Genomic DNA, 26,963 nt, shown 5'->3' with positions numbered 1-26,963 from the left:
ACCTGCAAGTGGACTGCTGGATCATATGGTACTCCTTTTTTTTTTTTTTTTTTTTTTAAAGTAACCTCTGCCCCCAATGAGGGGCTCGAACTCATGACCCCAAGATCAAGAGTCACATGCTCTGGGGCGCCTGGTTGCCTCAGTTGGTTGAGCGTCTGACTTTGGCTCAGGTCACGATCTCATAGCTTGTGGGTTCGAGCCCTGCCTTGGGCTTTGTGCTGACAGCTCAGAGCCTGGAGCCTGCTTCGGGTTCTGTGTCTCCTTCTCTCTCTGCCCCTCCCCTGCTTGTGCTCTGTCTCTCAAAAATTAATAAACATACAAAATTTTTTTAAAAAAGAAAGAGTCACATGCTCTACCAACTGAACCAGCCAGGTGCCCCTGGGAGTTCTATTTTTAATTTCTTGAGGCGCCTCCATACTGTTTTCCATGGTGTCTGCACCAGTTTCCATTCTCACCAACAGTGTACACAGGTTCCTTTTTCTCCACATTCTTGCCAACACCTGTTATTTCTTGTCTTTTTGATAATAGTCATTCTAACTATAACTATGAGATATCTAATGATATCTCATTGTGATATATCACATTGTTTTACAGATGTTGAACCATCCATGCATCCCTGGAACGAATCCCACTTGAGTGTGATGTATTGTTCTTTTAATGCATTGAGTTTAGTTTGCTGATACTTTGTTGAGGATTTTTGTATTATGTTCATTAGGGATATTGGCCTGTAATTTTCTTGTGATGTCCTTGTCTGGTTTTAGTATCAACATAATCCTGACCTTGTAAAATGAGTTTGGAAGTGTTCCTTCTTTTTGTATGTTTTGGAAGTTTGAGAAGAGTGGTATTAATTCTTCTTTAAATGTTTGGTAGAATTCACCAGTGAAGCTCTGTGGTCCTGGACTTTTGTTTGTTGGAAAGTTTTTGTTTTTGTTTTTGTTTTTGTTTTTGTTTTTGTTTTCGTTTTTTATTTATTTTTGGGACAGAGAGAGACAGAGCATGAACGGGGGAGGGGCAGAGAGAGAGGGAGACACAGAATCGGAAACAGGCTCCAGGCTCCGAGCCATCAGCCCAGAGCCTGACGCGGGGCTCGAACTCACAGACCGCGAGATCGTGACCTGGCTGAAGTCGGACGCTTAACCGACTGCACCACCCAGGCGCCCCGGAAAGTTTTTGATTACTGATTCAATCTCCTTACTAGTTACTGGTCCATTCATATTTTCTACTTCATGATTCATTCTTGGCAGGTTGTATGTTTCTATGAATTTGTCCATTTAAGTTGTCCAGTTTGTTGGGATATAATTATTTATAATAGTCTCTTATGATCTTTGGTATTTCTGTGGTATCATCATAACTTCTTGCATTTCTGATTTTATCGAGTCCTCTTTTTTTCTTAGCCTAGCTGAAGGCTTGCAATTTTATTATCCTTTTAAAGAACGAGCTTTCAGTTTCATTGATCTTTTCTATTGTCTTTTTAGTCTCTATTTCATTTATTTTCGCTTTGACCTTTGTTATTTCCCTCCTTCTACTAATTTTGGGCTTTTTTAAAAATCTAGTTCCTCGAGGTGTAAAGTTAGATATTTTTTGAGAGCTCTCTTGATTCTTGATGTAGGTATTTGTCATTATGAACTTCCTTCTCAGAACTGCTTTTGCTGTATCCCATAAGTTTTGGTATGCCAGATTTCCATTTTCATTTGTCTCAAGGTAGTTTTTTATTTTTTATGACCCATTAGTTCAGTAGCATGTTGTTTAATCTCCACATATTTGTTAATTTTATAGTGTTCTTCCTGTAATTGATTTTTAGTTTCATACCATTGTGGTCAGAAAAGATGCTAGATATCATTTCAGTCTTCTTTATTAAGACTTGTTTTATGGCCTAATGTATAATCCATCCTGGAGAACGTTCCATGTGCTCTTGATAATATGTTTTCTCTTGCTTTTGGGTTTAAGTCCATCTGGTCTAAGGTGTTGTTTAAGGCCAATGTTTCCTTATTGATTTTCTAACTTGGATCATCTATCCATTATTGAAAGTGGGGTGTTAAAGTCCCCTACTACTATTGCTGTCTATTTCTTCCTTTGGGTTTATTAATATTGTTTTATATCCTTGGGTGTCTCTATGTTAGGTACATAACTACTTTTCATATTTTTAAAAAGTAATCTCTAAGCCCAACATGGGACTTGAACTCACAGCCCTGAGATCAAGAGATGCATACTCCACCGACGGAGTCTGCCAGGCACCCCTGTATCATTATGTCATGCCCTTCTTGTCTCTTATTACAGCTTTTGTTTTAAAGTGTTTTTTGTCTGGTGTAAATATAGTTATCCCAGCCTCCTTTTGGTTTCCATTTACATGTAATGTCTTTTTCTGTCCCTTCACTTTCAGTATGCTTGTGTCCTTACATCTGAAGTCAGTCTTTTGTAGGCAACATGAGTCTTTTTTCATTCAGCCATTTTATCTTTTGATTGAAGAATTTAGTTCATTTATATCTAATTACTGACAGGTACATACTTATTGCCATTATTGTTCATTGTTTCCTGGCTGTTTGTAAATTCTGTTACTTTCGTCTTTGTGATTTGATGATTTTGTGGTATGCTTAGATTCCTTTACCTTTTGTGTACCTATTATAGGCTTTTGTTTTGTGGCTACCATGTGGCTTATTTGTAACAACTTACAAGAGTCTGTCTTAAGCTGATAACAACTTAAGTTTGAATACATGCTAAAGCTCTATGGTTTTACTCCCTCCCCCCCCCCACTTTATATATACATTTTTTCCATTCTATATTTTTGATGTCACATTTTACATCTTTTTTATCTTGTATATCCCTTAACTAATTATTGTATTTATAATTTTATTTGTTTTTTTAACCTTCATACTAGCTTTGTAAGTGATTAATCTACCACCTTTACATTGTTATTCTACATTTTACTATATTTACCTTCACCAGTGAGATTTATATTTTTACGTGTTTTCCCATTACTTTCTTTTTGGCTTAAAGAAGTCCTTTAATATTTCTTGCAAGGCTAGTTTAGTGGTAATGAACTCCTTCCTTTGCTTTTGCTTGTCTGGAAAACTCTCTCTCCTTTACTTCTGAATAACAGCTTTGCTGGGTATTCTTGGAAGTTTTTTTTTTTTTTTTTTTTTTTTTTTACTGCCCTATGTTGTGCCACACCCCTCTGGCCTGCAAAGTTTCTGTTAAAAAATCTGATACTCTTGGGGGGGGGGGGGGGTTCCCTTTTATGTAGCAAGTTGTTTTACTTTTATTCTCTCCTTGTCTTTTAACATTCAACAGCTTGATTATAATGTGTCTTAGTGTGAGTCCCTTTAGGTTCTTCTTTGGAATTCTCTGAGCTTCCTCAGTCTGGATATCTGTTTCCTTCTCCAGCCAGGTTAGGGGAAGTTTTCAGCCATCATTTCTCCAAATACATTTTGTGTTACTTTCTCTATAATGTGAATGTTGGTCCACTTGATGTTGTCCCATAAGTATCTTAAGCTGTCTTCACTTTTCTCATTCTTTAGCTGTTCTGATTGTGTCATATGGGTCTCCTGTTGAAACCCTCTAATATATTTCTAGTATGTTTTTCAGTTCAGTTAGTGTGTTCTTCAGTGCTATGATTTCTGTTTGGTACTTTCTTATATCATCTATCTGTTGAAGCTCTGTGTTCACTCTTCTCTCAAGTTTAGTGAGCATCTTTATGACCCTTATTTTGAAGTCTTTATTAGGTAAATCACTTCTCTCCAATCTCGTTTCCTGAGATTTTATCTTGTTCTTTCATTTGGAACGTATTCCTGTTTCTTTATTTTCCTCAACTCTGTGTTGATTTCTATGCATTAGATAAGACAGCCACCTCTCCCAGTCTTGAAGGAGTGGCCTCGTGCAGGAGATAAACCTGATTGTTCAATACTGCCTTAGTTTTGGTTTTCTCTCAAACCTTTGTGATTGTCCAAGCAGCCTATTTATTTTTAGTGGCTCCTAGTAGTTGGCCATGTGACAGGTGATGTTCTAAAGGGGAGGATCTCAGTCAGCAGCTTTTAGCATATGCAGATACACATAATAATCCTGTGGGACTGCAAAAGTTGTCCGTCCCACTGGCCAGCCAAGCCAGGTGGTCTAGAGGTGCCCCCCTGGGCAGCAGTCACAAAAATCAGGGCAGCAGACAGGTATACAAGTTCCTTTCCAGGAGATACTGGAGACCTAGAGTGGAGCAGAGGGAAAGCACAGAGACGGTATCCCCTGGCCTCCACCCAAGGCTCAAGCTCCAGAACAAGCAATAGCCTTTTTCACAGAAAGGCAGAGGGTTATGTTTCAGTTGGCTGTCTGTGCAGTGCCCTGGGGGTGGTAGCCAGCTGAAGTCTCTTCAGTTCCAACAATCTCATGGGGTGCAGAGGCGCAAGCCCTGCTGACCACCAGAGCTGGCAGGCAGTGGGTGTCCCCTGGTGGCAGCCACCAAAACCAGGACACCAGACACATGTCTGGGCACTTAACAGTTAATCCCAAGCTCCTCGCTGGGAAAGGAGGGAGAGGAGGGAGAGGATGACAGTGGATGCTTATTACATCCATGTGTGTTTAATTAGAAGCCTGCCCCTCAAGCCGCATGCTATAACTATTTTTAAAGCTTTTCAAAAATGTTAAATAGGAACCTTGTCAGATGATCCAGCCCTTCTAGTCCTAGGTATTTAACCAAGAGAAAGGAAGGCATACCTCCACAGATACCTATATATGAATGTTTTACACCATTTTATACATCAGCTTTGCTTGTAATAGCCTCAAGCTACAAACAACCCAGTTTCCATCTGTAAGTGAATAAACCATCTGTACCATGGAATACTACTCAGCAGTAAAAAGGAATGAACTGTTGATACATGCAACAACATAGAGGAATGTCAAACTATGCCGAGTGAGAAAGCCAGGCCAAACAAACAAAAAAACCTATATTATCATTCTGTTTTATAAACATCTAGGAAATGTAAAAATAATGACAGAAAACATCAGTGGTTGCTTGGGAATGGGGCTAGAGAGTGAGGGAGGAATGAATTATAAAGGAGCGTGAGGAAATTTGGAGGTGGTGATGGATCAGATTATCTTGAGGTCATGGTGTGTCGAATGTACACAGAATTCAAAACTCATTGGCGCCTTAGTGGCTCGGTCGGTTAAGCATCTGACTCTTGATTTCGGCTCAGGTCATGATCTCAGAGTCAAGGGATCAAGATCCATGCTGAGTGTGGATCCTGCTTGGGATGCTCTCCCTCCTTCTCTCCCTCCCCTGCACACATTCTCTCTTCCTCTCTCCAAAAATAAAAAAGAATTCAAAAATTCAAAACTCCTCAAGTTGTACACTTGGTCAAGTTGTGTATCAACTTGTATGTCAGTCATACCTCAACAGAGCTGTGGAAAAAGTTAAGTGTGATGGTTACCTGGGAAAAGCAGAGGGACAGGTAGGGGAGGAACCCATTTTTAACAATGCTTGTTGGTGGTCATCATACTGTTACATAAACAAAAAACTAAGATGTCCAATTTGGAAGAGAGAATGAGATTTCCGATGCTGTCCGCAGCACCAGCACCTCCTGCAGGTGGCATTTGTGAAGCTGGCCCCCTGCGCCTGGCTTAGCTGAGGGCATGTGGAAGAGACTCTAGCTTGTTCTGCCTCTCTTCTGGGCCCATTGAGCAGTGCCTTACATTTCCTTTCAAAAAACTTGTTGTGGCCCAAACTGCACTTAACGTTTGTCACACCGTGGGTTACATGTCATTCACAAAAAGCTGAGACTTAGATTGATACTTCCAAACTGGCACATCCTTTAAATGCACATCTAGATATATTTAGCGTGCTTTCCACTCCCTAGATTTATTCCAGTCAAACCCAATTTAGTAGTAAAAACCCAGGAGGAATTCTTTTGAACTTCCTGATTGGCTACATTGTTGCCTCTTTGTCTTTCTGCAGATCTGATTTGTATCCACTGTGATCAACACTCTGAATTAGGACTTTCCAGATCCTGACCCAGGACTGCAGAGTAACCAGATTCCGCACAAGTGAGTGGCTCCAGCACCACTTCTGTCCGTGGAACTGAAAGTGTTCTTATTCACCTGAAATCACTTTAGGTGCCCCTACCCTACCCTGGGTGGGGATGAACACACTTCCCAGTGGGCCCAGACTATAAAGCAGTGTGAGAAAGTGATGTGTCTGAAATCTCAGGAAACCAATATTTTCCATTTCTTTTGTTACTGGTTTACTCTATGGGCATTATATAATATTAAAGTCTTTTATATCAAATACTCTACTAATAAAAATGTAGATTTTCAAATATTAAACTACATTTTAATTTCAACACGCATCTGAAGCCAGTGGGATTCATCTTGCTGCTGAGAATTGTCTGAGGAAGGTGACGTTCTCATTTAACCACACCCAGGGTCAGGTCAGCCGAAATTGCTCATGAACTTAGACTGATGTATTTTTTTAATTATGTAACTCATCTAAGTAATCTCTATACCCAACTTGGGGGGGTCGAACTCACAACCCTGAGATCAAGAGTTGCATGCTCTGCTAAGAGCATGCAAGCTAGGGAGGGGGAGAGAGATGGGGACAGAGGATCCAAAGCAGACTCTGCTTTGATAGCAGTGACCCTGATGTGGGGCCCAAACTCTCGGACTGTGAGATCATGACCCCTGCTGAAGTCGGGCGCTTAACTGACTGAGACACCCAGGTGGCCCGAGACTATTGTATTTTTGAGATAATGGCCTTCAAAGTGCCTTGGGTTATTCCCATGGAGACACCACAGCACAAGTTACTATTTAGCTATTTTGTTTTTTAAATAACGAAGGGCTAAGGTGACCAAATGTCCTGGCTTTTCTGGAACTCATTCTGAATTCAGTATCTTTTTAGTTCATAAAGGCAGTTCCTTTAATAGATTACCTAATGTGATCATTTTTATACCTTTATAAGATTGCTATGTCTAGAACTAGGTTTAGGAAGATAATAGCAATCATAGCAGCATAAGTAGGCAAGAAGTGTATGAAAGAACATGGCTACAGGAGTGATCAGAATTTCTCGTTTCTTCCTAATTACCAAGGAACACCACTCCCTTCAGTTCGAGCAAGGCCCTGCAGGATTGCTGTTCAGGAACCAGTTGGGCATGTTTCTGAGTTTAGACTATTTCTAAAATAGAATGACTATTTCCATTTAGTGCCTCTTCTTTTTTTTTTTTTTAATAGAATCACCAGAGAGCTGGGTTTTAACCTTGATTTTAGGCTACTTTTCCTGTTAATCAATAGGAAATGATTTGTCTACATCCTTGAAAGAATGGAGTCTATTATAGAAAATGACCACTTCTAATCCTTTCACCTTCCCATTCCACAAAACTATAGAAGGCCGTGATGAATCAAGAATTGATAGCATTTAAAGTACTGACAGATACCTGTGTTTTGCAGGAAGAACACTGACTTTGGATTCCTTGGTGGAGGAACACAAAACCCTCTGGTCTTGCTGCCAACGATGCAAGTGTGATTGCTGGCATCTTCATGGGCTCCAGAGGTCACAGCACGCTCCCACGGACTCTCATGGCCCCTCGGATGATTTCTGAGGGAGACATAGGAGGCATCGCTCAAATTACCTCCTCTCTCTTCCTGGGCAGAGGCAGTGTGGCCTCCAACCGGCACCTCCTCCAAGCTCGTGGCATCACCTGCATCGTTAATGCTACCATTGAGATCCCCAATTTCAACTGGCCCCAATTTGAATATGTTAAAGTGCCTCTGGCTGACATGCCCCATGCCCCCATTGGACTGTACTTTGACACTGTGGCCGACAAGATCCACAGTGTGAGCAGGAAGCATGGGGCCACGTTGGTGCACTGTGCCGCGGGGGTGAGCCGCTCGGCCACTCTCTGCATCGCTTACCTGATGAAATTCCACAGTGTGTGCCTGCTGGAGGCGTACAACTGGGTGAAAGCCCGTAGGCCTGTCATCAGGCCCAACGTAGGTTTCTGGAGGCAGCTGATAGACTACGAGCGCCAGCTCTTTGGGAAGTCGACAGTTAAAATGGTACAGACACCTTATGGCATAGTTCCAGACGTTTATGAGAAAGAGTCCCGACACCTGATGCCTTACTGGGGGATATAATGCCACCAAAGCCTGCATCAGCAGCCCCTTGAGCAGTACCAGCATCTGCTACACACCGTCTGTTCCCCTCTTCACCTTTCTTTTCAAATGGTTGACTCCTGGCTCTCCCTGAAGTGTTTTTTACACTGGGTGTTCAGGTTTATTTTAAAAGATGGGGGGGGGGGGGGTGGAACATAAGGGGAATGCATACATTGCTAGTAACATTTTTAAAGCTAACATTTTGGAATAGTGTTTATGAAAATCTTTAACTGGCTTTTAATCATTTTTAACAATTTGAACAGTTTAATAAACTGTTTGGTTCTGCTATATTCTGAATCCCATGCCTTTAGGCATCATGGCAGGTGCCAGAGGAGCTCAGTGCAAAAATCACTTTGGGTCCTGATTAACCCTTTAGAGACAAGCTTTGCCCAAGGCTGCTGACCACACAAATGCTTAGGGAAGATTGATACCAGCTTCAGTCTCTACTGGATTAGCCCTACTCTTTCCTTTCCTATTTAGTGACTCTGTAAGTAAGTTAAAAAACAAAAACAAACAAAAAAAACACCTTTGTTATCTAGTTGTTAAGTAATTATAATGAAATCTGCTGCAAACACCCTCTTGGAATCATTGTGCCCCAGGACTATATTAGCGTTATTTTTAATAAATATATCTGCATAACCTATTAGAATTTTTACTAAGAACTCCAGGGTGTGTGTATGTGTGTGTTGATGCTGGAAGAAAGATGCTCTCCAGTAACTGCATTAAAATCTGGCTCCGGTGACAACTATGCCACTTAAAATAGACCTCTCGGCTGAACTGTGTCAACGTTTCACATCCTTGCAGATGGGCAGACGTTAATATCAGTCACAGTGCTAAAGCCGTGGAAAACAGCACAGAGTGTCCACTCTGATAAAAGATACAGTTTTCGGATGTCTTTGGCAACTGGAGTGCACTAAAGCAGTGAGTCCTCCATCAAAGAAATTGTTTTTTAACAAAAGCTATGCCTTTGCTCCACACAAAATGTCCTAAACCAAACCTCCACAGAAGTGACCATCAAACAACAATGACTTCTTTTGTTGAAACTTGGAACCATGTCATCCGGTTCACTGCTCCTAATAAATATGACAGCATAACTCATCAGGGACTTGGGAGAAGTTTAATTAGTTCTTCCCTATTCCACACTCCTCAAAAACTATTGGGAACCATCAGATTGCCCCTGCTCAGTCACAGTGCTGCTTTATCTTTCTTCATTTGCCACGTAGGTTGTAGCTCGCTTCTCTGTGGAATAATTTTCTAGGTTTTTGGCCCGTCTTGACAAGAAGCCATAAATATAATGCCGGTGGTTACGTATTTATATAAATTATATTTTCTAGATTTTTATCTGGTCCGTGGCAGTGGTTTCATCCAAATTCTACCTTTTATTCCCAGTCATTCACTTTTATAAACATGTACTACAGTCTAAATAGGAAAATTAAAATGAGGTTAATAGTTTGGGAAATCAGAGGAACCCATAAATGAATGCTGCATCAATTAGCACATGATCGAAAAGCAGTCAGAAGAACAACAAAGCAATTCGTGGCTGTGGAGGCTATGGCTTCTCTAGTATGAAGGCAAACTGTAAGTCCTGTAGTCTTTGGATAAGAGTCCAAAAATAACCACTGTACTACAGTAAGAGAACACTGGGTGACAGATGTTCTTGGTAGGAAAATTTCCGGCAGAAATCCCGGCCAACACCACTACTGGGATGTAACTAAGCATTCTTAGTACTTAAGAAGCCTAACACCTTTCTAATCTCAATGTCAGAGTTTATTAGCTGGTCACAAAAGGAAGGCGTGTGACCTAGAAGGTGTTTGTTAGGGGAATTTCTGTGGTGATCCCCAGTGCAGGGCAAGCATTTCAAGTTTCTATAATGTAGAGGCCCTATAATCTTACCAAAGCTTAGGATCACACAAGTTATCAAAAGGCAAGTAGAAGGCATCTTGAAACAAGACATAGGTACATGCATACAAAATATTCAAGTAATTTAGAATATGCAACCTATTTGGAGTGTTAACTAGTAGTCACAGGACAAATAAGGCATGGATAATAACATACCCTGTGCCGCCTCTACATTGAGCACGTCCAGACAAAAATTAAGTTACACGCTAAGCCATAAAACGTCTAAAAGCAAAACACAATACCAAAAGAGAAAAGCGCTTATTCACCGCCACTCAGGCAGCAGGGTGGGAGCTGCCGGCACCTCAAGCAGTACGGAAAGAAGTAACCTTGGTTACTGTTTCCAAGGACACTGGACTCTGGCGCGTCAGAGCCGAGATGCAGACGAGCGCAGTGTTGAGTCGTCTGAATAAACTTGCACACGTAAAGAAAGTGCAAGGGTATGGTTCCACACTCTGGAAATCCTTACTGGTGGTATGTGAGTGAACATTTCCACTACTAAACAGTATTTTTCATAGCAAAGCCTTTTTGTTGGTGTCTGCTGTATATGCCTCTAGCGCCTCCCATGGAGTGACCAGACCTGCCGTACCTGGTGAGGCCGGCAGTGATTATCCTTGCGCTCTGCAACCTCTCTAGGAATGGAACCATTCTGGTTAGCAGGTGAGCACACGTTAAAAATGTCATTGACACAGGCCACTGCGACAGAATAATAGCCCATATGGCATTTCCAGAAACTCTCAGCACTGTGAATCCTGTCAAACTGGGAGACATTCTTAGCTGCAAACAAAGGCAGATTCGGTCATCCTGCTCTACCATGGAATGTACCAGACGGGTCAGAGGCCCGCTTCAATCCTGGCGCCGTGATGAAACTCTAGGTGCTGCTCAGGCTGAAGTGGAGACAGAGGCCTCAGGGAAGCCTGAGGACCCAGCCTGATGCTGTGGGTACTAAGGTAGCCATGTGGAGGACAAAGGCCCTGAGGGTAATAACTCAGGCTGTGTCAGTCACCCAGCTGGAAGGGAGTCTGGAGAAAATGAGAAGCAGATTTACCTCGTCAACACTTCCCTGTGCATTCTGGGGCCCGGCAAGGTAAAGCAGAAGCCTCATCAACAGCTGTTTAACAAAAACGTCCTATACCTTCCTTGGAGAAGACACCACTAAGAGGGAACAGAACAGGATCCCCTCAAGTTTAGTGCCAGGAAGGGAAAACCACCTACTTAATTATGTAAAACGGCAATTTTATACCCAAAATGACCTTGTTCAGTTCACAAATAAAAACTGACTCGAGGTCAGAGAGCCTAAGTCACACAACTTGTGAAACACAAGAGTCAAAATCTCCTTGTAGAGCACAGAATTTACAAGTCAGAGACGTGTATGTCCTAGGTTGGCCTGTTCTTCCCAGGGCTTCACAGCTTCACAGTCCTTAGCCACTTCGCCTTTTTTTTTTTTTTTTTTTTTTTTTTTTCTGATTTTATGCATTCAGTTCTAAGCGGCAAATTCCCTACACCAGATAGCAAGCATGAGCCTTTTCCTTCCAGAATTCCATGCAGTTTTTGAACACTGTGCTTCCACTGTTTCTAAGTCATGTACCTCAACCATAAATATACATACATCTGTTTGCCTCAGTAGGCCAGGAACTCCACCTTCCAACTGTGAATGAATTTTCAGATCTCTCACATAATACTGTGAAGTCAGGCAGTACTGGTCCCTATGCAGTCAGTCATTTCTGGACATTTGGACAAAGGCCACTGCCAAGAGGTTTCATCCAGCTGCCTTTCCAAAACTTGTCTGCAAAAATACCATGTTCACAGTCTTTGAGGTAAAAGAAAGTTTTCAGTGAAGGCTCCGAAAGGGGAAGGGTGTTTATTCATCCTGATACACAAAGATTTGGGCCTCTGTCAAAATGAACATTCAATCCATTGCAAAGTGCCCAGGCGTGTTTTGAGAAAATACCTTCTTGAACGCTGATAGTTTGAGAAATGAACAAAAGAAGAACTGGTTCAGCTGTGACCACAAAGTCGGTAAATCTGCCCTCACCCACTTCCATCGTCTGATGGAGATGAGCAGAAGTTTTTCGATAAAAAGAACATCAGTTTAGTCACAATGTCCCCTTTTTATTCATTTCAGATATCAACAAGCTACATGTGGGTAAATGCATTCTACTTCACAGGACAGCAGGGTTCTAGATAGAAGCGAGCACTGGCTCAAAACGTTCTTGCCAATTCCAAACCTATTACAATTTATTTTTCTTCAAACGTCAAAATGTCAATTCTTCACAGTTTCAATATACGGCAGCAGCAAATGATTCCTTAAAGAAAACCGTGCCATATTTTAAAACATCTTAGCAGAACTAGAGAGAAGTTAGCAAACTTCTGGTGCCACATGCAGTTTGGGCAGGGCAATTTTACCTCAAATCCCTAAGACTTGCGGTGGGACCTAGGGGACAAATGTCTGCAGGAACGACTGGAGCTCGCAGCTTCTTTCTTGCCCCTGACCGTGCAGGGAACTCCTCCTATAGCTTCGTGGAAGCGAACTGCGCAGTCCTGCATTCTGTTCATTGGTCCCTGTCTCCTCCTGGGGTATGATGGGAAAACAGACCCAGTAGGTACTTCAAAGAGGTACTTTTCAGAGCAAATCAGGCAGGATGAGACCGGGAGGTTTTGGTTCAACACAGTTGATCCAGAAGTTGGCACAGCTGGCGTGATACTGGTGTCCTCCATATGCCAGCTTGAAGCTGTCCGTTTCGGAGTTGAATGCCTGCCAAAAATAAACAGATATGTGGGGCGAGTCAGGCTGCTTCTGCACCTAAGAGCTGGTCGGCACCCTGCACGCATCCCTCGCCAGGTCACAGAGGCTGAGGCCACACTGGCACACACACAAAAGCTGAGCAGGTGGCTACAGGGCTTCAAGTGAGAAAGTTTTTTGCTGCTAATTAAAGGCATAAAAAAATCTTTACCATTAAACCCAGTTTCAGCAAAAGAAGGCCGAATGGTTCATAGCAAAGGCAGACCGAGGCTACAGGGGGTTGTGTGTGGGGGTGTTCATGTTACGGGGAACTAAAATAGCTGTGGAGGATTTTTATCCCTTGTTGTGCCGAAGGGAGCCCTGCCCTCAGGCTGGCATTGAATGATACATACAGTCCCTTCCGTTTCTGGGGCTGATTACAGTCCTCTCATGGAAAAAAACAAAAGATTAAAAGCTCTCAGGGTCGAATGCCACTGGGACCTGATAACGGAATCCACGTAATTAAAAAGTCCAAATAGGTATAGGATTTGTAAAAATAAAGACATTGAACAGGTCAGAATTACTTCCAGATGACTAATGCTTACAGGTAAGTCACAGCCAGCCAGTCCTCACCTCAGTTCCCTGGAGGGTGTCCTAAAGCACTACAAGTAAACAAGTAACACAGAACTCTAAACCCCAATTTGTTTTTGATCACTGCCAAATCGTGATGCTCTCTGATCTCGCTCCGTGTCACAACTTCCAGTCTTCCAGAAGTTGCTCATTCTGTTACCTTGTTCATCACAGAGGGAAAAATGACTTGTAACACCGGAAGCCAATTACAAGAGCTACGAGCATGCAAACAAGACAAGTGGACCCACACAGACACACTAGCTGGTCAAATCAAACACTATGGGAACAGACATGACTCAGTAAAGGAAGGATTCATGGTCACAACAGTTCAGGATGGCAGTGGAATCATCTGATTGGCTTTCCACACTCAAAATTAAGATGGAGATGCTAAGATCGTGTATAACTGGTTCATACTTTTTTGGGATGTTCTTCTGCAGGCTTCTCTTCTTTCTGAAATAACGTTGAAACCATAAGGTCAACAAAATTCCCAGGACAGGGCCTCCTGCCCCCAAACAAAGCCTTACAGGCTTCACCTCTCTCTACCACCCCACTGTGCACAGGGCGGGGGCACAGTGCAGACAGCTTTCTGTTAGAGAGGGAGGAACTACCTCCATTCACTCAATGGCTTCCCCTACTGCCCTTTTGTAAGAGTACATGTACTTCCATGTCAGACTTCCGTGTCAGGCTTTATAAAAATCCCCACCTGTGGTCGTAGACCTTGCAGTGAAGTGGGCTGGATGGGGTCATCCCCAGGGGTCATGTCAGGGAAGCGCTGTGCCATCTGCAGGGGGAAGGTGTATCACTCACCCGGCTTCTGGAGTCCACATTTAAAAGGCACACCCCACAGGCAAGTTCCTGAGCATTTTTAATCCCAGGCCGTAGCATACAAGAGGAAAAATCCAGTGAATTCTCATCGGGCTAGGAGGACAAGACAAACGAGTAAGGACTCGGCAATTCCAAATGCTGCTGGCTTCACTCCCTGATCACTTATCCCCAGTAGGTCCAGCAGCAAGTGAAGTAACTTCTAATACCATCGATACAATTGTTCAATTTCCCAAACATTTACTGAGAGTTGCTGTGTTCTAGGTGCTCGGGACACTAGCATGAGCAAAACCTGGTACCGTCCTCTGAGAACTCACAGTCGAGGGTGGGGACAGGCGGGTAGCAGGCAGCACAGGGCCACAAGGACTACACCAGAGCACATGGGCTGGGCAGCACTTACTCCAACCCAAGGGGAAAAGAGCTGGATGACAGAAAAAGCTTCCTGGCACTTACAAACATCCTGAGTCTTGACAGGTAGATGCTAGGTGAGGGGACGGGGAAGGGCGAGGTAAGGGAGGGGATGGTATTTATTCTGTGTAGAACAAGCAACACAGGCAAGGGCAAGGCCTCTAAGCAGAAGATAGAGTGTGGGAAGAACACTCATAAGCATGTGGGAGCCGTGCTTATGAAAGGAGGGAGGAGATGGAACTCCAGCATGAAGGTCTTGGAAGGACTAGAAGAGACTGTATCTTGGGAAGCCATTAATGGTTCTGACTGGACCGGGACAGGATCAGGATTGTGTCACGGACAGATCCCTCTGGGTGAGGTGTGGGCAATGAACTGTGGATGGCAATCCTCAAGGCATGCACCTCAGTTACAACGCCACCGTAAGGGGTCCAGGAGACAGCGAGGAAAGTTAGAACTAGGGAAGTAACAGCGGGGGCCGGCCACCTGAAGAAGCCCGGGTCATGTGTGGGATGTGCAAGGAGGGGTGAGGCTTAGGCAGCTGGGAGGGCTTGACATAGTAGGCATGCGAAAGGAGACCCACATTTGGGGCTGAGGGCTGGGAGGAGTTCGGTTTGGTCTAAGCGGAGTTGGAGTTGTGTGAGGGACAGCCAAGTTCCGACATCAGAGAAGCAGGAAGACAGATACATGGGCCTACTGCTCAAGGATGGAAGAATGAGGCATTATCAGCTAGAGAGTACATACACATACAGCTATTATCAGTGAAGCCCTTACTTGCCAGGCACCACACTAAGCTCTTCAGGTGCATTATCTAATTTCTTCCTTACAACAAATCTGTGGAATATGGGGTAAGAGGGCAGCCCCCAACTTTGGAAAGCTATCAGTTTTTTTTTTTTAATTTTTAAAAGTTTTATTTATTTAAGTAATCTCTACGCCCACTGTGGGGCTTGAACTCACAGCCCCGAGATCAAGAGTCACACGCTCTACCAATGGAGCCAGCCAGGCACCTGTGGAAAGCTGTTCATTTCTTAAAATATGTATCTACTATATGAACTTATATGCAATTCCACTCCTTGGTATTTATCCAAGAGAAACGAAAACATGTTAACAAAAGTTTGCACAAAAAGTGCTCATGGTAGCTCTATTCACATAAGCCAAACTGGAAATAGCACCTATCTATAAATAAGAAAGTGGGTTAAAAACTCATGGTATATTAGTACAATGGAATATTACTCACTGATAAAAGGAACCAAATTGATACATGCAAAAATGTAGATGAATTCCCCCCACCCCTTCTTAAGTAAGTGCCATGCCCAACGTGGGGTTTCGAACTCACCCCCTTAAGATCAAGAGTCACATGCTCTACCAACTGAGCTGGCCAGGGGCGCCTTTTTTTTTTTTTGTTTTTAAATGAATTTTTTTCTTTTTAGATGAATTTTTAAAACATGTGAAGAAGCCAGACAGAAAAGCACATATATATTAATTTTATATAAAGTTCTAGAACAGGCAACTCTCTGATGACAGAAGTCTACGGAAAATGGTGGTTATTTCTGGAATCAGATCAGGACAAGAGGGAACTTTAGGAGGTGATGAAAATACTCCATACATTGCTGGGGGTGTGGGCTTACATGGCTAAATGCATTTGTCAAAACTGATCCAACTATATATTTAAGATCTATGCATTTCACTGTAAGTTATCCCTCAATTATGAAAAGCACTTGAATTACAAAACAAAAACAAAAAAAGGAAAAAAAAGTTTCAGAAGAGCTGTATATATTTTTTCAAGATTTTCTTTTTAAGTAATCTCTCTACACTCAACACGGGGCTCAAGGAACTCACAACCCCAACTTCAAGAATTGCATGTTCCACCAACGGAGCCAGCCAGGTGCCCCAGAAGAGTTACATTCTTAGTGTACAAAGTGTTAGATGTACCGAAACCAATTTGTTTTGCTTATATATGCCCTAGAGCAGAGGCTTCTCACACTTGGCACCATTGACATTCTAAACTGGATAATTCCTTGTTGTGGGGCCTGTCCTCTGCACTGTAGGATGTTTAGCAAGACCTGTGGACAATTTGGGGGCAAAATCATCCCCTTCTTCCACTTTCCAAAAAAAAAAAAAAAAAAAAAAAGACTTTCCAAAGAGAAAGAAACGTGCACACATACAAATACACACACACACACACACACACACACACACACACACACACACACGCGTACATGAGCTTATTATAAATTCTTATTGATATAAAGACTGAGTAGCACATAATTTACAAATAATAAATATACAATTATCTTTACTGAAAATTCCATATAATCCTTTGATTCTCACAATGCTTTCTCTGAAAATGTCTGCCCAATCCTGGGATCCACAGTCAGCCTGTGCTTGCTCTCACCAGAGTGTGTATGCTGTAAGTGCAGGCTGGTGTTTCTCAGTGAAGGGCTAAGACTGAAATGAGGCAGCACATTTCAGAATGTCCCCCTCTGTCAAATACGTGAGTGACTATGTTGAATTGGGTAACTGTTCTCAAATGCTGGAGAACATTCCCTCAGCTTTGTGATGTATTCACAATACAATGGCTATAGACACAGTATACTTTGATGTCTGATCTGCATTATTAACATCTGCTCGATAACCTTCATAAGTCTAGACAATCAACAGTACAACAAATTAAACACTGATCTGTAGCAGTTGCGGATTTCCATGGTATAAAAATACTCCCACCATGGCTGATGTCAAGGCACCAATGTGAGGTCACTGAACCTGGCACTGGGAAGGGATGCTGACCAGGGTGACCAACTTCCTAGTTTGCTCAAGACCGTCCCAGTTTCAGCTCTGAGAAAATCCCTCAGCAATAAGCAAACTGGCATCAGGGGTCGTCCAAGGACAGACACAAAGAACTGCTAAGGACTAAGCAGGTAGAAAGGAAGTGAGGATGGGAGTCGGTAGGAACGAAGTAAAAGGATCAAACAACTGTCCTATCTTGAGGACCTGAAACAAAAGCAGTGTAAGCCAAGCATAAGCAAGTTAGAGGGTTACCAATCTGGGTTCAGAACAGGTCTGAATTAAGAGGGCACAGGTACTGCGGTGTGATGTGATCACGTGAGTGGGTGGCCGAAGTGCCATGGAGACAAGGGTCCCGGAGTCCAGAGGTCAAGGATCTTAGAGCCCGGCATGTTGGCTGGTTTGTCCTAAAGGATACTGATGTGACCCAGGATGATGGCAAATTCCTGCCAAAATAATGGCCACATTTTCTATAATTAGTTGAGGCTGAACCACTGAGGAGTTATTATTTTGTATTTGAAAAACTGTATTATTTTTTCCCTAGGAGAAAAAAATGGGATTCTCCCTATAAAAGTGTATACATTATATATGATGTTTGTCCCTTTCTAATTTGAAATAATAAACCATGCATTAGGCCCACAAACCTTTCCTTTTTTTTTTTAAGAAACAGATGATATTGTTTACTTGTTTGTTTGTTTGTTTGTTTAGAAAGGGGGTGGGAATCTTTTTTTTTTTTTTTAAATGTTTATTTATTTTTGAGAGAGAGATAGAGCATGAACAGGGGAGGGGCAGAGAGAGAGGGAGACACAGAATCGGAAGCAGGCTCCAGGCTCTGAGCCATCAGCCCAGAGCCCGACGCGGGGCTCGAACTCACGGACCGTGAGATCGTGACCTGAGCTGAAGTCGGACGCTTAACCGACTGAGCCACCCAGGCGCCCCAAGGGGGTGGGAATCTTAAGCAGGCTCCATGCTCAGTGTGGAGCCCCACTTGGGGCTTGAACCCACGACCCTGGGATCATGACCTGAGCTGAAATCAAGAGCTGGATGTCAAAAGACTGAGCCACCCTGGTGCCCCCCCCCCCCACCCCCACCCCACAAACCTTTCTTAAACTAACTTGAGCTGCATTCAGATCACACCTAGGGAAGGAAGGACAGACAGTTCTCAAAGAAAAGAAGAGGCAGATGTTTCAACTATATGCATGAGGACTCTGACCTTGAAGTGAATCTACATGGTCTTAACCAATCCAGATGATAATCCACCCACCTCCCACACTTTTTCCCTTTTTTTCTTCTCTAGTGCAATCATGACCAAGTCTGGTCAACCCTAGAGGCAGCTGGTGCTATTATTTGTTTGCTGTCCCATTCTGTCACCTTTAAATGGTTAACAGTTTCATTGTCTTACCTGCCTTCCTCAGTTGCTGTTGGGACCTTCAGAGATATATAAAAAGTGCTCTGAGGGACGCCTGGGTGGCTCAGTCAGTTAAGCGTCTGACTTTGGCTCAGGTCATGATCTCGCGGTTTGTGAGTTCGAGCCCTGTGTCGGGCTCTGTGCTGACAGCTCAGAGCCTGGGCCTGTTCGGATTCTGTGTCTCCATCTCTCTCTGCCCCTCCCCTGCTTGCTCGTGCTCGCTCTCACTCTTGCTCTTTCTCAAAAATAAACATTAAAAAAAAAGTGCTCTGAAATGCCCTAAATGATAAAAATTACTCACTTTGACAAAATCTAAAAAGCTTTTTTAAGAGGTTAAAAACATAGCAGCACTTCCATAAACCTACGTTATAGATATTTGTCATGTTACTGAATAAGGACTATTTGAGAAATAACTAGAATCTAGGAAAACTCTGAATCTTGAAATCAATCCAATACCAGCCCTTTAGGTATCTGTTTGACCAAAGGCATAAGGAAAGCGAATGAAAAGGTCATTTTGTAATCTCCCATAAAAATCATAAGACTCTGCATAAACTATCCTGTGGTCAAATTAATCTTTGAAATGATAAAAATTAACCTTTATAAATACACTGCCATAACCCGGGGGGGGGGAGGGGGGGTTGGGGGAGGTTGCTATAGTACACAGTAACAATGTGACACCAATTCTCGGCCATAATTCTTTAAGAAGGTACGCCCTCTACAGGCCATTTTAAATTGAACATCATCTACATCAGCTAGCAAGTGTTTTATGCATTTAGTAAAGATTTCTAAAAGTAGTTGTATTACAAATGACCTGCATACACTCAGTCCCAGAGTCAGACTGGGATACATAATCCTGAATCTTTAGCCAATAATAAGCTGCTAAAATAGTGTCCGAGAAAATCATTATTGAAGAAGAAGAATTTGGTAGTAATTAGTGTTCTTTACAAACATCCTCATTATAATTCTTCTGGACAAATGGTAGGATGGGCCTTTCCGATCCCCTTAAATTGTGCAGAGCTGCATAATTTGCACATGTGGGTCACATGTGGCACTTCTGGGAGGAAGCCTTTAAAACTGATGTGCTCTTTGTCATGTTCCCTTGACCCTCTCACAGGAATCAGCTATGATGCACGTGGTAGAGGCTTTGTCAGCTAGGTTCCTGAGTGAAGGACCCGTCCACAGATGGACATGTAGCAGGAGCAATACAGCTCTACTGTGTTACATCACTAAAACGGGGTTGGGGGAGTTGTTACTGCAGCATAAGCCAGCCTAATCTGATACAAAAAAACTATCTGGACACAGGTTCCACAAGCAATTCTAGACTTTTGATTTAGATTGTAACCATCTGGATTCTTAGTTGCAATGTTTTGTCTAATTTTTCCTATAGCTGCTATAACAAAGTAGCAAAAATTTAGCAGCTTAAAACAACACATTCTCTTAGAGTTCTGCAGGTCAAAATTCTAAAATGGGCTGGAAATACAGCATACTTTCTGGAAATTCTATGGGAGAATCTGTTTCTTTACCTTGTCTAGCTCCTAGAGACTACCTGTACATTCCTTGAATCACGGTCCCACCTTCCATCTTCAAAGCCAATAGCGCAGAATGTGCCAGTCTTTCTCTTTGCTCTGTCATATCTCTATTTCTCATGTTCACTCTCCTGCCTTCCTCTTTGTGAGACACTGGGCCCACCCAGATAATCCAGGATAAATCCCCTATCAAAAGACCCTTAATTTCATCACATCTGTAAAGTCCCTTCTACCTAAGGTAACAAATTCAGGTTCCAGGGATTAGGATATGGTTATCTTTGGCGAGGGAGGGGCACATTATTCCATCTACCATATCACCTTCTGTCAACGAGGACAGCCATGCAGAAACACAATGAAGATTCTGTCTCGGGGTGCCTAGGTGGCTCTGTTGGTTAAGCATCCAACTCTGGATTTCAGCTCAGGTCATGCTCTCATGGTTCATGGGTTCAAGTCCTGTATCGAGCTCTGTGCTGGTGGTGCAGAGCCTGCTTGGGATTTTTTCTCTCCCCCTGCCCCTCCCCTGCACACACACCCTCTCTCTAAGTAAATAAACTTAAAAAAAAAAGAGATTCTGTCTCTAAAACATTGTGTGGCACTGGCAAGATGACAAAAATGTTATCATTACTAAAAATAAACTGATCTCCTAAAATGCCACAGCAACACGAAGTATATACTCTGAAACTCACTGTTTATTTCATGTTGAAAGGAAGTACAGGGGGCCTGGGTGACTGAGTAGGTTAAGTGTCTGATTCTTGGATTTTGGCTCAGGTCATGATCTCATGGTTCGGGAGTTCGAGCCCCATGTCAAGCTCTGGGCTGCCGGCGTGGAGCCTGTTTGGGATTCTCCCTCTCCCTCCCTCTCTGCCCCTCACCCAATTGTGAGTGCTCTCTCTCAAAATAAATAAACAAAAACAAAAAACAAAAAAGAAAGGAAATAAAGGATTATATTATACTGAGGATAACAGTGACATCAAAGCCTGTGTGATTTTCAGTCGACTAGAGGTCAGGAGAAGAAGATTGCAGTCTCTTTTTGGAGATTTTATATGGCAAAAGTGGATCAGTTTTGTTTTCCAGGGATGAATCTCTCTTTGTTCCAAACCTACTGAACTTCAACCCTTAGGCAACAATTCACTCATCTCCCTGAAACTGGTGATTCCCACCTCCCGAGAAACAACCAGTACCTTCAGTCTGTGCCCAGAGGAGATGTACTTGTACCACAAGGGGGGGTTTTCGTCCACGATGACATGCGTGCTGCAGGGAAAGGGAAGCAGGAAACTTTGCACTGTAACTTCTAGCTTCAATAAATATCAAGGAGCCACAGTTTGGAGTTTAGGATTGTGTACTTTGCTTTCCTTAGCCCAAGCATTACTACTGTGATGTAGCACTAATATTCTAGGACTTTTTCACTGAAGAGAGGCAATGCGGTCACTTTTTGATGGGAACAGTTTCATGATGTCTTCATGGAGGAAAAGCATCCTCGAAGCTGGCACTGACACAATAAGAAAAATGGACTTTTAAAACTACGATACACATTCAAATCCCTGCTCTGTCAGTTTCGGGCAAGTTTCATCTCTGAGCCCCAATTTCTTCACCCGTAAAAATGGGGATTATACTACTGACCTTACAGGATTGTTACCAGGATTAAATGAGAATGAATGTCAAGAATATGGCACAATGCCCGGCAGGATTCAGGTGCAAATAAACTATTATATTACTGGAATCAAAGAGCCTGGCACTGGCAATTTCGTTTATTAAGGAACTTTAAATTCTACCTAAAACGAAGCAGTGATATAAAGAGTTAAAAGCTTCCACCACAACATCAGCCACACCCCTCTCTAGTGACTTCTCGGCTCCCAGAGTCCCTGGGGCTTGCACAGTTTTGCTGCAACTAAGTGAACTCCACACATGTTGGTTTGTGTCATTTACATTCACACATCTATCTATTTTTAGGGTAAAAGCTTCTTTGTGACAAGACTTAGACTTCCTCTGGAGACTATATGCTATTCTTCAAGCAGCAGGCAATTCAAGTAAGTTTTATAGACCAAAGACCTATCAGTTATCAAGAGAAAATGACACGGTATAATTAGGAATAATATCTGAGCAGAGAATGGTTGTTCTTCTGTCACAGCTAATTCGGTGAAGAAAGGCACTTATAGCTGGAAACGTATGGGTAAATACAACAATGAATACTCAGCGGTGTTCATATACAATTTGAATGCATTCCTGTGTTGTGTAGTTGCAGACTAATTAATCTCTATACTGTAATCCAGTGTCTAAAAAAATGTCAGGTAAAATCACTTGCTAGACCCTGATGCTAGATATGAAAGTTCCTTAGGGGAGTTTGAATGAGAGGGCATGAATGCCTGGCAACTCTTCCCATTTACTGAGGGATTAAAATCACCATATGTGAACAGGGCAACACTTCCCAGGTTAGATGGGTAACCAGACCCAACAGGCTTTCTCCAAGATCACAAAAGCAAATTCTATGTTTGTTTGTTTGTTTGTTTAAGATTTTATCTTTAAGTAACCTCTATACTCCATGCGGGGCTCAAAGTTACAACCCCGAGATTGAGTTGCAGGCTCTAACGACTGAGCCAGCCAGGTGCCCCTCTATGGTTTCTTTAAAAAGGTCTGAACAAAACTAACCCTTGGTATAAAAAATCAGAATAGGGATCACCTCAGAGTGGAATGATGACGAAGAAGGAGCACAAGGAAACCTGGAATGATGGGATATCCTCTAACTTGTATAGGGGCATTGGTTATTGTTGGTTATTATTTGGGGTGTGCACTGAATGATTTAAGTAACAAAACTTACTGAATGATACAACTGAGCTTTTTGCATTTTCCTACAGGAAGGAAGGCAGGAAGGAAGGCCTGGAAGGGCAGAGTCCAGAAGGCAAGCCTTTCTCATGAGCAGCGGTGGCACTGTGGGGCGCTTGGATGTCTAAGAAGTTGTACAAGGATGAAACTGGCTTCCACCTCACCCAGTGGCAGCAGCTACCTCAAGAAGGAAATACAAGATAGCAAGCAACTCAAGCCAGGATTCTCCTCAATTATCCTTTGCCCCAAACTGAAAAGGATTAATACATAATGAATGAGCTTGGTTAGTGCGCTGGGTCTTTTGTGATAATTTTTCTTCAAAGAGCTCATGGCAAAGAAAGAAGCTTTGCTATCGTGGCCATTTTTTTTCTACCAGCGCTAGAAGAGAAGAGATGGGTGGCTGATTTGAGGGTCTGTATAGAAATCTAGTTTTCAAAGCATTGTACAATGAAAAAAAATTAAAAGCTTTAATTATAAAAAAAAAAAGAAAGAAAGAAAGAAAAAACAAAGAATCTTAAAATCCAAATGGAAAAGGGGAGGCTAATCTTAAGCTGGTTTTTAGTCCTGGGCTGTAACAACAGGGAGGAAATGTACAGAAAAGAACTTGACTCTTTCTATCAAGTTGCTGCCAGGAGAGATGCCTGGTGTTTCACCTCATCGACTAAGTAAGTAACAACCCTCTTTCCCCAGAAAGGCTTTTGCTCATCTCTGGTTTTACCCACCCAGCTTGCCCATTTCAAGGAGGCAACAGAGTATAGTGGGGGAGAAGCAGAGGTCTGACTTTTACATTGAATCCAGGTCTAATACCTTGGTGCCCCCATTTTCTTCATCTGTAAAACGTGAAGAATAATAGTATCTACCCTCAACACTTCCGTATTAAGTAAATTATACACATATAAAGAGTTAAGAATAGGGTACAGCACATGGTAAGCACTCAGTAAAAGTTGGCTAATCATGATGAAAATATTCAGGCTTCACCTGGTTCATACCAGCACAAAGTTAGGAAGCAAAAGATGGGTGAATCAGGAGAGAACCAGACACGTGCTGACCTCTAGACTGCTAATGCTTGGTCTTATACATCTTGTTGCCCTAAAAACATGCCACGAATGAGTTTTGAGGTAAGACCTCTGTAAGACTGGGTACAGAGGCTCTGATGAAGCAAAGGTAACAACACACTGAACTCTACGATCAACAACTGGTAACAGAGCCTCCTCTATTCCACAGCCACCCTTGAATATGTCATTAGTCAACCCACTTTATTTGTAGCTGGAGCTTAGAAATATTAAAAAACCCATGGTTTCATCATCCAAGCACAACCCTGTTGCCACTCTGGCACATTCCCTTCCAGCCCCATAGGAACAATTCTGTGTTATTTCAAACTCTGTGTTCCTTTAAAAAATGGCTGCACAACATCCGAATATATGATGCTTCACACAATTTACTTGATTGACCCTCTCGAGTTCTCACTTTTACAAAGAACAACTTGTGCATTTAACTTGCTTCTTTTTGTGAGCTTGTATTAGAACTGCTGCCTTAGGAAGTTATTCTATAAGTGAAGTTGCTGAGTTAACTACTCAGAATGTGAGTCCTTTTATTCATTCAACTTTCATTGGGTATTTATGCAGTGCCTGGCACTGTGATCAGACTGAGAATAAAACGTGGTCTTGGTCCTTGTCCTCAAGGACTTCACAGGTGGGGGTGGGTGTGGGAAGTATATTGCTAAATACCCTTTATATAGGGTGGTACCAATTTATGTTTTCTAATAAACAGTCCCCATTTTACCACATCAACACTATTAGGATTCCAATAAACAAGCCAAACAAAAACTGGGTTTACTATTAGGTAAAAAAATGAAGTCTTGCTTGAATTTGAATTAATGTTTACTGGTTAGCTGTGCCTCCTCTTGTATGAATCACTTCATGGTCTTGCTCAGCTTCTACTGGGATATTGGTGTATTTCTCATGGATTTGTTATGTTTTCTTTATGGAGCAAAGATGTGAGCCCACCATTAGGACGCACTGCCGTGCTATTTCCTAGTTTCCCGTTTAGTCTATTTTTCCACACTTGAATGACTCTCACTAATTTGTACTTGGAGCTCTGCAAATTGGCCTATACTGAGAAATTTCATAAGAAATGACTCAGTGAAACCTATTGCTTCATCTGCTGAAAGGATGTTGAGGATAACACAGGTTACATTAGTTTCCTCTTTACAAGAGCCCACAAAAGAAATTTCTTTCTGGTATCAGTACCAGGAATAATTATGTGTCTCCTGAGTAGTGGGTTTATTTTTATGTTATGAACACAGTGAATCATGGAACTCATCGTGTCTTCCTTACCCTTCCTAGAAAGGGTAAAGTCAACTAACTACCGCTCACCACTAGCAAATGTAAAGCACTTTAAAAGCACTTCATCTTCTCTCTCTTCCTTTCTTTTTCCCCCATTTCATTTTTCTTATGCATTTGTTTAAAAAATTTAAACCAGGGGGGCGCCTGGGTGGCTCAGTCGGTTAAGCATCCAACTTCGGCTCAGGTCATGATCTCACGGTTCGTGAGTTCGAGCCCCACGTCGGGGTCTGTGCTGTCAGTCCAGAGCCTGGAGCCTGCTTCAGATTCTGTGTCTCCCTCTCTCTCTGCCCCTCCCCCACTCACACTCTGTCTCTATCAAAAAAATGAATAAACGTTAAAAAAAAAATTAAAAAAAAAAAAAAAAGGACACAGTCTGGCTTTTAAGGGGCAGACAATCAGGCAAGAAGCAAGCACACGATTACCAATAAGCGCAGTAAGTGCGAGGACAGAGAGAGGCGCTGTGGACACACACCGGAAGGGCGTTGAATTCAGACTGAAGGGCTCTCTGGAATGACTTCTGGGGAAACGATGCAGAGGCCAGAGGGAAAAGCAGTCTAACAGAGAATGAGAGGCAAAGGCAATCCAGGGGATAGCAGAGGCCTTATACACTGACCTAAGGAGCTGAAACTTGATCCTGAAGACTATGGAGAGCCCACTGCGATTTTAAATGGGATTTGAATGACATGACCAGACTTGCATTTCAGAAAGAATGGGCTAGAAGGGCGTGCAGAATAGATTACGACAGGGGATAACAAAATGAACCAGCAACTCCAGCTATGCGGTCAGAAGTGATAAGGACTGGAGTGATTGAATGCATTAACAAAATAAGGTTCCCATTTTTATTACACTTTCTAGCTATTATTAATATGTAAAAATGCTATGAATTTTTGCCAAACTCAATAAATTTAACCTCTTGAATTCAGATTTCTATAAATATTTCATATCACCAAACAAGCATAATTTTATCTCTTATTTTCAAATATTTATATTCCTTATTGTACTGGCCAGAGCTGTATTTTTTTTAACAAATAATGACCCAAACTATAGAAACTGAAAAATAGTCCAAGGGAACAAAACAGAGAATTTGGCAATGATTTAAACTCTTTAAGAACTTAATACCGCAAACCAGAAACAATGAACACTGGGGAGACATGTGCTGGGACAGCTACTCCCTGCCTGGCTGTGGACACAGCTCAGGGACAACTGCTACCTACCACGTGGCCCCAGTCCTGCTCAGATGGGCCACCTAGTTATATGTAAGGAAAAAAAGAAAGAAAATGGAATAGCGTATTTCTTCCAGCTGTGGAAGGAAGATAAATTTCTGACTTTTGTGAAATAAAGGATATTATCAGAGAGACAAACTGAATGGTGTGAATATGTAAAAATAAAGTAGTTTTACCCAATGAAATGGAAAACGAAGGGAACAGGTGACGAAAATAACTGATATAAGCTTTCCCATAGACGTATGTGTGCGTGCGCGC

The 26,963-nt window shown here is 42.3% G+C and overlaps 2 protein-coding genes and 1 long non-coding RNA gene across 17 annotated transcripts in view; 2 read left to right on the top strand and 1 right to left on the bottom strand.

Annotated features, from left to right (window-relative positions):
* Positions 1 to 3,119: 3,119 nt before the first annotated feature.
* The window catches only part of SYNRG (synergin gamma), a 93,622-nt gene continuing 69,778 nt past the window's right edge, over positions 3,120 to 26,963 (bottom strand). For 11 of the 15 annotated variants that reach the window (XM_078437434.2, XM_078437439.2, XM_078437440.2 and 8 more), the window contains 3 exons: positions 14,180 to 14,290; positions 13,787 to 13,822; positions 3,120 to 12,775 (listed from right to left, as the gene is read on the bottom strand). In XM_078437434.2, coding sequence (XP_078293560.2) covers positions 12,644 to 12,775; positions 13,787 to 13,822; positions 14,180 to 14,290 — 279 coding nt within the window. In that variant the 3' untranslated portion in view covers positions 3,120 to 12,643. Of the gene's footprint in view, positions 12,776 to 13,786; positions 13,823 to 14,179; positions 14,291 to 20,911; positions 21,807 to 26,963 lie in introns of those variants that run through there. The other 4 variants (XM_078437436.2, XM_078437447.2, XM_078437448.2 and 1 more) reach the window with 2 other exon arrangements.
* Positions 7,510 to 8,106, top strand: DUSP14 (dual specificity phosphatase 14). Its single transcript, XM_060628367.2, has one exon. It carries the CDS (start codon positions 7,510 to 7,512, stop codon positions 8,104 to 8,106), a length of 597 nt encoding a protein of 198 aa, XP_060484350.1.
* On the top strand, positions 17,126 to 23,392 carry LOC132675940 (uncharacterized). The gene is made up of 3 exons (XR_009608905.3): positions 17,126 to 17,606; positions 22,268 to 22,344; positions 23,170 to 23,392. It is a non-coding gene; the product is annotated as an uncharacterized LOC132675940 (long non-coding RNA).

Source organism: Panthera onca, chromosome E1 (assembly GCF_046562875.1).
Source record: "Panthera onca isolate mPanOnc1 chromosome E1, mPanOnc1 haplotype 2, whole genome shotgun sequence".
Taxonomy (NCBI): domain Eukaryota; kingdom Metazoa; phylum Chordata; class Mammalia; order Carnivora; family Felidae; genus Panthera; species Panthera onca.
Note: the sequence above shows the minus strand (reverse complement) of the source record. Positions and strands in the feature narration are given on the sequence as shown.